Source organism: Microtus pennsylvanicus, chromosome 7 (genome assembly GCF_037038515.1).
Source record: "Microtus pennsylvanicus isolate mMicPen1 chromosome 7, mMicPen1.hap1, whole genome shotgun sequence".
NCBI classification, from domain to species: Eukaryota; Metazoa; Chordata; class Mammalia; order Rodentia; family Cricetidae; genus Microtus; species Microtus pennsylvanicus.
Window position 1 is genome coordinate 7,726,087 of NC_134585.1, and position 14,874 is coordinate 7,740,960.

At 53.2% G+C, this 14,874-nt stretch overlaps 1 protein-coding gene across 3 annotated transcripts in view; it reads left to right on the forward strand.

Moving 5' to 3' along the window:
• Slc37a1 (solute carrier family 37 member 1) overlaps positions 1-14,874 on the forward strand; it is a 63,551-nt gene that overhangs the window by 30,849 nt on the left and 17,828 nt on the right. For all 3 annotated transcript variants that reach the window (XR_012911324.1, XM_075979769.1, XM_075979767.1), the window contains exons 5-10: positions 363-441; positions 2,612-2,747; positions 4,596-4,672; positions 6,130-6,296; positions 9,629-9,666; positions 12,080-12,160. Coding sequence is in view for 2 of the 3 variants with exons in the window: in XM_075979769.1 (XP_075835884.1) it covers positions 363-441; positions 2,612-2,747; positions 4,596-4,672; positions 6,130-6,296; positions 9,629-9,666; positions 12,080-12,160 (578 nt within the window). In the remaining variant the exon portion in view is untranslated. The remainder of the gene's footprint in view (positions 1-362; positions 442-2,611; positions 2,748-4,595; positions 4,673-6,129; positions 6,297-9,628; positions 9,667-12,079; positions 12,161-14,874) is intronic.

Consider the following 14,874-nt stretch of genomic DNA (forward strand, 5'->3'; position numbering starts at 1 on the left):
GACCCTGCAGTGTGTGCCTGTCATACTCGGAGGTTAGGGCTTGCCACGCAAAATCTGATGAGGGTGCCACGGGCCAACCAGGTGACATTGAAACGCAAAGGCAAGCCCACCACAGCCAGTATGGTTTACCTTCAGTCTGAAGGACACATTCAAGGACAACTTGAAAAAAAAAAAGAGGGCTTTGTTTTCTTTCACAAGAAGCTGGCCAGCAGCTGGGCTGCCATGTTTTTTTGTTTTGTTTTTAATTAAGAGTGCCTCCCATTCGGAGGGACTTTCAGAATATAGGACATGTATTTTATAGCCCAACTCTAGAACCTACTAAGTAATTCTGAGCCCTTCTGTTGCTTCTCAATCCCACACAGATAAGAACAACTACCAGCAGCTTCTTGGAGCCCTGGATTACTCCTTCCTCTGTGCCTATGCCATTGGGATGTATCTGAGGTAGGGACGCCAGTCACACACTCTCCTGGGGGGCAACTGCTCCTCATTTATCTTACTGCATCCAAACACTCTGCAGTGTGCAGAGAGCTAGGGGTTCCTCAGTTACTAGAAAGTGATGTTTAAACTTGACTCTAGGCTGGGGCCACTTTGAGAACACAGCAGTGTCTGGAACATCTGCAGCTGCCACAGCTAGGGGAGGGGAATCCAGCATCATCCTGTGGGCAGATATGAAAGACTCGGCTAAACACTCCAGGACGTAGCACCGTCCTCACTCCAAAGATGCCCAGCCCAGGGAACCCGGATTAGTAAATAAAGTGGGTTTCTCATTGCATCTTTATCAGCAAAAGTAGTTTCTCGTGCCACTCATCAGTGAGTTTATTGAAATGGGGTTCTGTTAGATGTGAGGTCCATACAGAAATCTCAGGAGGGAGGCAAGGACACCTGCCACTTCACTGCTAGGCTTTGTGCCACGACAAGCCGGCATGACAGCACAACCCCACTGGGCAGCTACCGCTGAAGTCTTGACAGTGGGTGTCACATGACTCTAGCTGGACTAGAAACATGGAGAGGGGTGCACCCAGGTCTTGCCTGGCAGGATCAGCAGGTGCAGCGTGGGTGTGAATCCTCTGAGAGTCAGACATGATATGGGGTGGTGTCCATTCCATCAGAAGGAGGTGTCGGGTGGTGGCACCAGGCGGCCATACTAGAAGACACCTCTCAGTGGTAGCCAGTGACAAACGCTCTTGGGAGCCCACATGATTCAGCCCCTTGTCCTGGGCCTCAGCAAGTTAGCAGCCTCTGAGATGTCTCCTGAACCCTGAAGTGAGCAAGGCGCAGCAGATAGACCCGAGCTCTAGAATGCTCTCCAGTCCCTGTGGTTAAGTTCTGCTCAGCTGAACATGTTAGCCGGGTGTATTGTCACTGTGCCTGTTTAAAGGTCGTTTGCATGGCTCCTGTTTGGTGAGGGCAGGAGGGAAAGCTTGCTGGCAAGCAGCTTCTGGAGAGGACCTGGGAACAATGGCACATACTCCAGGGCCAGGATGCTGCTCTCAGGCAGGCAGGTATCTGCCCATGTTCTCTGCTTGTTAGAGTCCTGGACTGCTTATGTGGAAGGAAGTGTGGCATGTGAATTTTTTAGATTTTCTGAAGGTGTGTGTGTGTGTGCGCGCGCGCGCGCACGCATGCAGGTGTCCATAGAGGCCAGAAGAGGGCATCTGATCCCCTGGAGCTGGAGTTACAGGTAGTTGTGAGCCTCCTGACATGGGTGCTGGAAACCAACTCCCCCGTCCTCCAGAACATAGTGCCATTAACCAATGAGCCATCTCTCCGGCCCACATGGAGTTTTGAAAGATCACAAAGGGCCTTTTGTATCTGCTGAAATCATGTGTGTCCTTGGTGATGCTGTGGGTAAACGGTAGAGCGTGGTGTCATGGTGATGGCGACCCGCCCTGTTGTGAATCTGGAGCCTTGTCTGCTCATCACTGCAACAGTTTCAGAGCCAACCTAACGTGGATGTAGCTCACTTTCCCTTCAGCCCAGGAAGGTGAGACTCCAGAAAGTCAGCTCCCTGGGCCTCTTTGTCACTCTTAGCACTGGGGCTCTGGCCCTCTTGATGGGCCTTACACACCAAATAAGAAAACCTGTCTTTCAGTCAGGCAGCAGTGGCTGTGGCAGGAAGTGGTTGGCCAGGCAGGGGAGTGTGGTCCTCGCTGACCCACCCAGTGGGTGTGTTCACACAGGTTTCTTGGTTACCGTTCATTGGATGGGCGTCACAGTGGTCCCCTTTTCAAGTCCCCCTTTACAGCTTAATGATTGACATCTTAAATAGCTCAGTACACTGGCCGCGTGTTTTTGCTATAAAAGGAGGCTTAACAAGCAGGGCAAGCCCTGCTTTGTGAGGCAGTGTTTATGCGAGCCCCAAGTGGGTGCTTTATATTGTTTGACGGTTGGTGATTTTTATGACAGGTGGATCTAAGGGGTCTCACGGGAGGGAGGGAGCTCCACAGAGAAGCATTCTGTCCAGTCTCCTGGGAAATGGTGGGACTCCGAGGTCCAGACGCAAAGAGCGTGGCACAGGATATCCGGGAGACGTGGCCGTGGCTGTTAGTCGTAGCTGTTGGCCGTGTGCTGTGCTGTTTCCTCATGCCTGCCTCTTTCCTTGTTCCCTCAGCGGCATAATAGGGGAACGCCTGCCGATTAGGTATTACCTGACTTTCGGGATGCTGGCCAGCGGTGCCTTCACAGCCCTTTTCGGCTTGGGCTATTTCTATAACATCCACAGCCTTGGATTCTACGTGGTAACCCAGGTAAGGGCCTGCTCCAGGTTCACTGTGAGGACCCGGACGGTTCGGGTCTCAAAGCAGGAGCTGGCGAGGGGCAGAGCAGCGCCCGTCCAAGGTCATGTCTCCAGCTGCTGACTTAGGAACGCCCTCCTCCCTTGGCACCTGGACTGCGACTTCCTGTTTCAGGAGCTGTCAGCGTGGCAGGTCAATGAGGTGTGAAGCTTTAATGATCACTCCAGAGTGGCCACGGGGTGGCCAGGGTAGGAGTCACTGCCAGCAGAACACAACTATGAGACCTTCAACTGCAGGGCCCGGGGCAGAGGTGCTGAAGGCGCACAGGGGTGGGACCAGAAGCGCAGCTTGCCCTCCTTGAGAGCCCAGCCTTTGTGGCCCTCTTGGCTTCTGTTCTCTCCCACAGTCCCATGGGTAAATATTGACTAGCAAAGGAAATGGGGCTGCCTGACTTCTCCAGATGGCCAAGGGCGGGGAGGTGTGATAGGAAACCAAAGCAGCTCTTGTTTAGTTTGGCTTTTAATGACCATGCCGTTGAGCTTGAGAAAGCCTAGCTGCTTTATGACAAGCATGCTTCTTTGTTCTTGCCTGAGCTTGGTTACCCCTGGCATCCTTGGAGAAATCATCTCTAGGACTCCTGAGCTCGCGAAGCCCATGGCTGCTCAAGTCCCGTGTCTTAAGCGGCACAGGGCTCTCATAGATCCCGTGCACATCTTCCTGTAGATGATCTGTCTCTAGATCATTTATAATATCTAATAGGGCGAGTGTTGTGTCTCTGGCTGTTACCCTGGTTAGAGAACATTGGCCATCTGGTATGGATGCTGCCATTGTAGGCCCGACAATGCATTTGGTCCTTCTGCCTTGACTCCTTGGTTGCAGAAGCCTCAGACTATGACATACAGACTTAGCAGAGAAGGAAAGCAAGTCCCTGGGGTTGCAGCATGCTCCCCTAGCAAAGGCCCAGTTGTCAATGCAGAAGCAGCAGCAGCGGGGAGGGGGGGGATTGCCGCCCTCTCTGTGCCTCCCGGAGAATCCACTGTCCAGTGAGTCAGCCTGCACCGGGCTAGGGCCTCAGTTCTGACGACACCAACCTGAGCCTCCTGGTCTTGGTCCAGCACCTGCTTGGAGAGAGCAGGAAAGCATGCCAGAGCTGGATCAAGGCTCCGTTGAATTCTGAGAGGGAACCTTCTCCATGGGCAGTAGGGGGGAAGACATACCATTTCTAGGCTGCGTTTGCTGCCGTTTATAAACCAGTCTGTGAAGAGAAAGTTCTTGCTTTACAGAATGTTTAGATTCCAAGGAGTCTGGAACGCTTGAGCCTGACCTGTCAGGGTGTTCCTGGCTGAGGGTCCTGGCTTTATTTTTCATTTTTTAGGCCATGTCTCATATGTAGCCCAGGCTGGCCTCAAACTCACAACATTCTTCCTAAGTACTAGGGTTATAGGTTTGAGCCACCATGTAAGGCTTGAGTTGACTTTTTTTGCTTTTCGTGTGTGTGTGTGTGTGTGTGTGTGTGTGTGTATTATTTTATTCTTTGGAATGGGGTCTTGTGTTACTCAGGCAGACGTCAAGCTCCTTGAATGGTCATCCTGCATCAGCCTTCTTAGCAGCTAGGATGCAGCCATGCACCACCATTCCTGGCCTATATATACTTTATAATAGATCCGTGTTTCTGTATCTTTTATGTATATGAGCTACATATGTACTTCATAGCTAATCTGTATGTAAATATAAAACTTCCTTCTCAGCATTGGTGTGGAGACTGACATAGAGTGCTGTCGCTTCTGTGTGAGTCCCAGCACAGGGAGGATGGGGAGAGACCAGCATCTCCCCTCAATGAGTCTTCCTTCCCTCCTACAGATCATTAACGGACTGGTGCAGACCACAGGCTGGCCCAGCGTCGTCACCTGCCTCAGCAACTGGTTTGGGAAAGGAAGGTGAGAAAAACATGGCCCCTTCTTCAACAGTTCTTTCTTTCTGTTTTCTTTCTTTCTTTCTTTCTTTCTTTCTTCCTTCCTTTTCTTTTCTTTTCTTTTTTTTTTTTTTTAGATTCTGATAGAAACTGGACCACATTATCTTCAAGCTTCAAGGCTTTTTTTTTCCCCCAGTCTATTTCAGGAACCTTAATGAGGCTCCTCTTGGACACAATGTACTGAAAGCTCTCAGCTTTACAGTCCCCGTGGGGCTACAGCCTTCAGAACCCATGTACCTACAGAGCACAGCCTCCCCACTGGCCACTTAGGCAGGTAGTGTGACCCGGACTCCACACCTGAGAGCTGTGTGGCCCTTGGCCTCAGCTTCCCTCACACTTGGGTGACATAGAGCGCCTGGGCTTTCGGGCCTCTTAAATTGGAGTCTGCATCTGGCTGTGGGTCGGCAGAGGTCACCCGGTCCATAATTAGCAGGCCTGGCCCAGCTCTAGCGATCAGACTACAGTGCAGTCACTTGTGGTCCCTGCCTAGCGTAGCTGGGGTTAAGTAACCATAGAGACGCCACCCAAGATGGAGAAGCTAAAACGGGAGATGGACTCAGAGGCCCAATTTAGAAAGCCTGTTTTAGTCATTTGGCGTGTGCACCAGTGTGAGCTTCTGTCACCATGATAGCCAACCGACTACCATGTTTGTGGAGGCCCAGATTTAAATTCCGAGCCTTCCAGGAATTGTAGGAAAAGCCCCCCTTCCCTCTTTGAATCATAGACTCAGGATTTCTGAGCGAAGGTAGACTACTGGCTGATGCAGCCTGAGGCAGAATGAAAGCACAGGTCTCCAAGGAGCAGCCGCAGTCTGGCACCTATATCCTCTGCGGGGCCTTGCTGGCTCCTCTGGGCCCCAGCCCTCATGCTGGAGCAGCCGCAGTCTGGCACCTATATCCTCTGCGGGGCCATGCCGGCTCCTCTGGGCCCCTATAGACGGAGCCCCTGTGGGGCCATGCCGGCTCCTCTGTGCCCCTATAGATGGAGCCCCTGCGGGGCCATGCCGGCTCCTCTGTGTCCCTATAGACGGAGCCCCTGTGGGGCCATGCCGGCTCCTCTGTGCCCCTATAGATGGAGCCCCTGTGGGGCCATGCCGGCTCCTCTGTGCCCCTATAGATGGAGCCCCTGCGGGGCCATGCCGGCTCCTCTGTGCCCCTATAGACGGAGCCCCTGCGGGGCCATGCCGGCTCCTCTGTGCCCCTATAGACGGAGCCCCTGTGGGGCCATGCTGGCTCCTCTGGGCCCAGCTCTCATGCTGGAGCAGCCGCAGCCTGGCACCTATAGAGGAGCCCCTGTGGGTCTATGCTGACTCCTCTGGGCCCCAGCCCTCATGTTGCCTTACTCTTGCTCCAGTTTTGTGTGCAGATCCCATTTTGACATGATTGTACCACTCATTCACTGTCCCGTTGTGCCATGTTGTAGGCGAGGCCTGATCATGGGGATTTGGAACTCCCACACCTCCGTGGGCAACATTCTGGGGTCCTTGATTGCCGGCTACTGGGTGTCCACATGCTGGGGACTCTCATTTATCGTGCCCGGGGCCATCGTGGCAGCCATGGGGCTAGTGTGCTTTCTCTTTCTCATTGAACGTAAGTATACACGGCCCTAGGAATGGCCACCTGGGCTTTAGTCTTCAGGGCGAGTTAGTGTGAACTGCAGTGTCGTGGGTGCCCGTCTTCACCCCGGCCCTGCACAGACTTTCCCAGAATCCCATTCTCTCCTAGTCTTGCTCAGTTTTTCTGCTCTTTCCCAGTTTCTTGGGTCACCCCGTGGGAATTCCTTTCCTTTCATCTCACGATCCCCATCCTCAGTACCACGTATGTGCATCACCAGGGAGTCTGAGGTCCTCCTCGAACATACACCTGAGGGCACAGGCCCAGCCGACGTGGCCGCACCTGCTCCCTCCAGCCACCTCCACCTGTTGACATGGACTTTACCGGCTTGTATACTCCATGATAAAATGCTTCTCGGGCAATGTCATAAAACCATGGTGTGGCTTAAAGCCATATCTTACTAGGTAAAGTGTCTCAAGGAAAACGAAGTCCACGTTCTATTCCCATCAGCCCTAGACTTCTGATTTAACAAATTTTGAAAGTAACATTTAAAGCCGAGAACCAGCATATGAAAGATTTGAGCAGCCTTGCTGCAGTCGAGGAGCCAGGCTGTGCTGACCCTCGTCTTGGCTCTGGTCTCATAGGTAGGCTGGCCGTTTAGTTCTTAGATTACTGCTTGAAGCAAGATGAACGCACATCATGTGGTCCCCAGCCTGTGCTCTGACCTCATCTTCAGGGCTCCAGTCCCCATAGTCTGCACACACTGACCTCGCCCCCACCCTGGCCTCCATGCTGTGCTCTCACCCGAGAAATGAACTTGCATTCGTGGGTTCTGGTTCTCCCTTTTTTTTTAACCCCTCCCTGCTCAAATCAGTCTTGTTAGTTTTTCAGTGACCTCCATCTTGCTGAGCTCGGGAGGTGTGGCCCTCTCGGCCCTCTGGGTAGGTGGAAACAGAAAGGAACATTCAGACCTGGAACTTAGATGTGCGGTCTGTGAGCAGAACGGATGATGAGGGACACTGCTTTTGCCCCATTTCACAGTGTTCTTCAGAGTCCCAGGAAGTGGCAGGCTGGCAGGCTGGCAGACCAGCCCCAGCAAGTGCACTGTGGCATAGGCAGGGCCTTGTGGCTGCTGTCCTGAGGCACCCGGTTAACTAACTGGCAAGTCACTGGAGTTCTTGGAAAGGCCACGGTGCCACCTGTCTTCCTGGGCCTTGTCCCCTCCCCTCCCCCAGGCAGTCATCTTCCACCAGCTACCTGGAGAGTGCCAGTTCGTCCTCACTGAGGCTCCAGGCCCTGCGTCTGCCCTGTCCCACTTTAGAGGTCCCCAGGGTGTGTGTTCTCTTCTTTAACTGCTGGAGGAGCTTGTTCGGGGTAAGGAAGATGGGAGGAAGCACAGAGGACGTGGCAGCGGCTAGATAGGTTAGATGTTGCCATTCAGCTCCATCGGGGACAGGGCATTGTCCCCACTTAGGACAGATTTATCCAGAACAGTGAACCCCTGTTTTCACCAATCCAGAGCCTCGTTCTTACGAGCACCCACTCCTGCTAATAATGGACAGGCCGGTACTGAGAGGACTGTCTGTTAGGTTGCTTGACTCCTGTGCCCCATCCCAGGTGACCTACTGTCCTCCCCTGTTACTGCCATGACCTTGGTGCCGCTCTTCCTCATTCCCGGGGCAGACAAGCTCCACTCCTCGGGCCAACCCAGCCTGGCAGAAGGCTGACTGGGCCAGAAGCCACAGGCCTAGTGTTGCCTGTTTCTCTGGAAGCTTGGCTAGAACCGATGTGGGTCAGGACCATTCCTTCGAGCTGGTATGTGCCTCCTGCCGACCCAGTCCTAGGCTCAGGACAGGAAGGTAGTTTGCTGTTGGCGGTATCCTAGTGCCAGGGCAGAGAGAGACAAAGCTAAGGCCCCGAGCCTGGTCTCAGGATTGGCCTCTGTAGTGGGCACGCCTTCCCAGTTCCTGGGTTGTTTATATGTAATATATCAGCCTTTGGTGGTCACTGCCAAGTGCGGGGAAAACCAACTATTACCTATTTTAAAAGCTCACTGTGCTGCTTGCCTCCTTGTCTCTCCTCCTCCTTCCATGCTGTGCCCTCCAGATGCGGGCCCCAGTTGACACCAACTGGTTTGCCTCATCAGCCACCTCCCACCCCTGCTCCTGCCTCTCTTGGGCACTTCACTGCAGTGGCTTGTCTCCATACATGTCCTAGGTCACAGGCCTGGTCATGGTGCTTTGGCGGCCCCTTCCCCTTCCCCATCCAATACAAGACTGTCTCAGGGTCTGGTGTTCAACTGTGTGCCGCTTCGGTCTGGACAGAGCTGTGCTCCTCATAAGGACGGCTCCCCTGTGCTGTGCCAACCAGGCCTGAGGTCACCTCCACCTCCTACCCTTTTACAAAAAGACCTGAGCTTGGCCCTGCTCCCCGCCTTGGAATTGAGACCCTCTTGTCCCCTGAGTCTTCATCTGTCATAACTGGGACATTCCCCTGGGTGGCAGGCAGAGAATGTCCCCCGTGAAGTGCTGTCTGCATCCCAGATACCGTGTCAGGCCCCAAGGCTGTTCTCACACATACTCTCTAAAGTATGCAGGGTTCAGGAACAAGCTGCTGCTTGCTCGGGAAGCTGAGTGACCACCCAAGGCCCAAGAGGCCACTGGATAGGTTTCAGTTGGCAGGACAGCAGGACCTTCTCGTGGCCCCTCCCTTCCTTTCCGCGACACTGGCATTCTGTTTTCTCCTGGGAAGCGTCTGGTTCACACACTTTTATTTCTTAGAAGTTCGTCACCCGTTCCAGAAGCTATTCTGACAGTGTTCTGGTACCAGCCTCAGGCCTCGGTGTTTCGTCTAACCGCTCCGTGGGTCCACCGTGTCCTTGGCTCAGACTGACTTACCACACCATATTCAAAGTCCTGTCCACCACACCCATGGCCTGGCACTTCCTGGAGTGGGCTGCCACATGCCCATCACAAATCAGCGGAAGAATGGGAAGGGAACAGGGCTGCACTCTCACCTCCCCGGCCAGCCCCTTAGCCTGGGCTGTCTTTCTTCCCTAAACTTCCATTTATTTAGTGAGAGCAGCTCTAAATGTCGGGGTTTTGTTCTCTTCAAATGAGCCTTATTATATACATTCAAGGACACACGGCTAATAAAAGTTACAGTCATGAAACACACCCGTCTGCTCGCATAGTCCCCTCTTTTGTTTCTGTGAGGAGAGACGCTGAACTCACTCACCTAGCAGGAATGCCAGGTGAAGAGTGGTTCCGTTGCCAACAGCGCCCTAAGGACCGCCTAGGGCCCCGGGTGGGTTCATTTGCCATGGGCGCCCATGCTCAGCTACCCTGTCTCCCTCTTTGCTCTTTCAGATCCAAAGGACATCAAGTGTTCCTCCACCCTGCCCACGGTAAGAGCTCCTCCGTCTCCTGTTACCCTTCCAGAACAGCCTAGTCCTCTTTGCAGCCCACACTGCCAGAAGGGAGAGACTGGCCACAGCTTCACCCATGACAAGAATCTCTCTCAGCCCACGTCACCACCCACCAAGCCCTTCCGGCTGACCAGCTCCCAAGGCCTCAGCTCCACCTGCAGAGGGTACCTGAAACATGTCACCACAGCCTGGCCTGACATCCCTCAGTGGCCCCCATTTCTGTCAACATACAATCCCCGTTAACCTGTGTCCCCTTTGAAATGTCACCTTTCTGTTAGGACCTTTCTGTGTATAGCCAGGAACCCCCGCGTTCTCAGCTTTGGGGGCAGTGCCTGAACCGTGCAGCAGAGGGCGCCAGAGCCCTTTCCTGTTGAGGCTCAACAGCCGTGGGCTGGGGGGGGGGGTAGGGGATGGGGGTGTTCTGTTACTTTATAAACCAAAACAAAAGTAAGCAAAGAAGACTACTGTATTCTGGCAGAGTAGCTGTGGCTGAAATTTGAAAGTGCTCTCAAAGCCAATCCAAGCTTACAGAGCCCGCAATGTTTCCATTGTGACCTGGGGGCGGGCGGGCGGTGACAACCTCTAGATGCAGTAGAAGCTGGACACTTGCTTCCATGTGGAAACATCTGTCCCTCGAACAGCTGTGACCACACCTGGGGAAGCGAGCTGTCCTAGAACCTAGAAGTGGCTTCTTCCTCACAGCCAGCTCCAGACATACAGGGACCAGGCCAGGCCCAACCTACTGGTGTCTGTGTGTGATGGAGGGCTGGCCGAGTCTGCCTGATTCTTCCCATATACATGAGCTTGACTGAAAGGCCACGATACATTTTAATCTTCTCCTTTTCAAACCTCTAATCTCTGAGGCAGTCCCCTGGGTCTCCCAGAGCTCAGCCGTCCTGAGCGTTCTCCGGCAGGCTGAGCAGGGACCGTGAACATAACAGCTGATATTTCCACCCTCTTAATGTTTCACAGTGGGGTTCAGCTTTAAGAGGGGTTCAGCTTTAACACATGAAATCTTTGGGGTGATCAGCCATAACATAGCAGAACTACAGGGGAAAAAATGTCAATTAGACTTCATCAGAATTCGAGACTTTTGTGTTTCAGATGGTACCATCCAAAGTGAGGCAGTCGCACAGAATGGGAGAAAATGCTTGCAGGTTGTGTTTGGGGAGGGACCTGCATCTGGAATAGACAAGGAGGTCACTGCTAAGTCGTTCGTGAGACGAGCCTTAGCAAAGCAGACAGTCTGCTGCACGAACAAAGCGTTCGGAAGAGGAAGGGACAAATGAGTCAGTGGGTTGGTGCTGGGGAGGGCACAGAGTGACAGCCTCCTGTCTCTAAAGGTGAAGAAGTGTTCTGAGATTGAGGTCAGTGTTGGAATCAAGGCTCTGACTCACAGAACACTGAACTGCGAGCTTTACATGACACGGTGCCGTGTGGGTGTTTGGAGTTGTCCTACGACGTCATGAAACAGCATATTTCTGGGCTTTTGCCACATTTTTCCCTCATAATTTTTCTATGGTGATTGAAGTGTTCCTTTAAAAAAATGTACTTTTAGTCTGTAAGTATCTGTCTGCATGTATGTATATGAACCATGTGCGTGTGCTGCCTGTGGAGGCAGACGAGTACATCAGATCCCTGGAACTGGAGTTACTAAGGTTGTCAGCCGCCATGTGGGTGCTGGGAATAGAACCCGGGTCCTCTGGAAGAGCAGCCAGTGCCCTTAACCGCTGAGCCTTCTCTTCAGCCCCAGTACAAACATTCTTTTTTTTAATCTTTATTTTATTTATTTATTTATTAAAGATTTCTGCCTCCTCCCCGCCACCGCCTCCCATTTCCCTCCCCCTCCCCCGATCAAGTCCCCCTCCCTCATCAGCTCGAAGAGCAATCAGGGTTCCCTGACGTGTGGGAAGTCCAAGGACCACCCACCTCCATCCAGGTCTAATAAGGTGAGCATCCAAACTGCCTAGGCTCCCCCAAAGCCAGTACGTGCAGTAGGATCAAAAAACCATTGCCATTGTTCTTGAGTTCTCAGTAGTCCTCATTGTCCGCTATGTTCAGCAAGTCCGGTTTTATCCCATGCTTTTTCAGACCCAGGCCAGCTGGCCTTAGTGGGTTCCCGATAGAACATCCCCATTGTCTCAGTGTGTGGCTGCACCCCTCATCTTACACCTGTCAGAATGGCTGAAATAAAAAACACCAATGATAGCCTTTGCTGGAGAGGTTGTGGAGAAAGGGGTACACTCATCCATTGCTGGTGGGAATGCAAACTTGTGCAACCACTCTGGAAAGCAGTGTGGCGGTTTCTCAGGAAATTCGGGATCAACCTACCCCTGGACCCAGCAGTACAAACATTCTTAATGAACCCTCTGATGAAATGCTTCTCTTCCAGCATTCCAGAGTCTCGGAGAACGGCGTGAACAGGTTTAGACTGCAGAAGCAAAGCACACACAGCGAAAAGAATGGACCTCTGGTGAGTTACACATGGCTTCTGCCTGCTGTGACGACTGCAGGGACTCAGGACCAGTCTCCCTGCCCAGTGGGCCGAATGACTGGCCCTGCGCCTTAGTCACGTCTCAGACAGCCACTGAGTCTGCTTGTATTCCTGAAGGGCCTTTGAGGTACCTGTGTTGGCTTTTTCTGGATAGTCAGCTAAACTTCCGTGTCTTCAGTCAACTCTGAAAGCCATTCTCTCATCCAGTAGCTGTTTGTAGCCCAAGGAGCCCACCGCTCCAGGTCCTTAGGGCTGAAAAGTTAGGTGCAGGTGGGAAGTGAGCAGAGAGGCCTGGCTAGTGGTTCTCCACATGGAGAGGCGGGGCAGATAGGTGCTGTCCCTGCTGGCCCCAGCAGGTGTCACTGCAGCACAGCTGTATGGCAGGTGGGTCCTGCAGGTCCTGGAGCACAGAGCAGGAGGAGCACGCAGTGAGCAGGGATACAATGTGATGTAAGGAGTTCATGTCACAGGCCTAAGAAAAGGTGACCCATGTCATAAAAGGTCATCTCTTACCTTTCCCCCGCTTTCTAGATGAAGAAAGACGCTAGGGCATGAAGGTGCTAAGTTCCTGATTTATACCCCAGCTTCCGCCCATGCCCGGCCCTTTTCCCTGCCCTCCCCTCATGTACTTCTCTGGATTCAATTCCTCAGACGATTCACCGACTGAGCCTTCTGGAGTAGTTTAGACTCGATAGTCATTGAAATTATAGTCGTTTTCTTTTCATTTTGAAGTTGGGTTGCTTGAAGGATCGATGCACTAAGCATGCTATCACTTTGTTTATCGCTCAGAGAAATTTATTTATGGTGTTTGAAGTGGGAGAAGCAAGACACAGGCTATTCCATACACCCTGGTCTTTGCACTTTAAGGAGCGTGTGGGCTGCAACTGGTTAACCAAAATGCTTACAGATCTGTCCACCCTGCAGCCTAGAGGCCGCATGCATGCACCATACCCCAGCGTAGCCATGAATGCAGCCCAATGCACAGTTCTTGAATATGGGCTTTGTAGATGACAGTGTTGTGTCTCAGTGTTGAGAGGTTGGGCGTGCCTACAAGAATCTCGGCTCGCTTGAGTTTTATTTTTCAATATCACATCTTGATTAAGGTTCACACCTCCGTGACACTCCTCCGCAGTGACTGTGAAGGCTGACATTTTGCTCTTTGTAGTGACTAACCTGGAAGGGCTCACTCTGGCTTCAGTGTGTGGCTTCCCTCTCCCCTCTGCAAGTCTGTTCACTGCCGCCAAGAAGCCAGCACGGCAGCTCGGTAGCCTTACTCAAGCTGACTGTGGTGGGGACTGGCCCTGCACACGTGGTGTCTTGAGCAAGCCCCTGCTGCAGGTTAGGATGCGTAGTGGGGTGTCCCCTGAGTTTGACAGGAGCCCCTGGTTGTCCCCTGTCCCAGGGTGGGCTAGCCTGACTCCAGGTGCTACTCACGGCTGCTCATGCCAGGCACAAGGCTCAATGCAGAGGCCACGTGGGGCTGCACGGGACAGGGAACCCCTGGGCTTTGTGGGCTGATGATGGTTGCCTTGAGGTGGCCATAATCCCCACCTCATTGGTGTCTCTGACTGGCCAGGGCTCAGACACTCTCCAGACCCCACGTGAGCATCAGATTGGCAAGCCATTCGCCTGTGATTTCCTTGCCCAGACCTCACCAAGGACAGGATTCCCACAGTGTGACTACAGGCACATCCAAGTGGGGCATTTCAGCGACAGCAGTAGCCTCTGTGTGTATGTGTGTGTGTGTGTGTGTGTGTGTGTGTGCGCGCGCGCGCGCGCGCGCGCGCGCGCGCACACACACACACACACACAAGCAGGAACAACCTTTGCCCTTGGGCAGCATAAGCCAAGAGCAGGGCTTCAGCTGAGGAATCCTCATTCATCCTGCAGCCCCTCAAGCTGGAGCACACATGGAACCTGCTTCCTGAGTGTTTGAGGCCGGAGCCCTGCCCCCTGCCATCCCTCCCACCCTCCCACCTCCGCCCAGGATTTGTCTCTTGTTAGCTGGCAGCCCCTTGTTCACTCTGAAAGGAAATAGCAGTCCCTTTTGCTTGCTTTGGAAGACATACCACTACCTTACTTTTACAGTCCTTCCTCCCAGCAAAGTCTACGTGAGTGTGGACTGGTGCCTGCTTCTAGAACAGTCTGAGTTTGCAGCTTTTAAGTTAGCCCAGCAGGTGGCGCCACAGGACACTTTACACTCCCAGGCATTCCCTGTAGGTGGGCTTTCTGTGGTGGAACTGTTCTTGCTCTCCAGGTCACAGACGGGGCCCCTCTCCTGGCCAGGTGGACTCTCTGCCCTTGCACTACCTCGTGGCTTGCTGCATCTTGCCCCTGGCCAGGCCTCTTTCCATTTGAAAGGGCCTGTGAAGTCCTGCAGGTCTCTGCTAGGTCCCCAGAAACTAGCCTGAAGCCTGGAGCTGTCCGGAGAGTTCTGCGGCTCAGCCAGTCCAGGACTGAGGTCTCACAGGAACCAATGTTAAGTACGACAGAGAAACAGTGGGGAGTGTCCCAAGCTAAGCGCCAGACTTGATTCATGAGAGGAGAGCCAGTTCCCAGTGTGAGTGCCAATGCTCTGTTCCCTGTGTCTGTAAGGGGTGGAATGTGACCCTCACACCTGTGCTTTTCATCTTCCTTCTCAAGTATGGAACACAGGGTCAGTGTGAGAATGTCCTCCTGGTCAGTGAACCTGG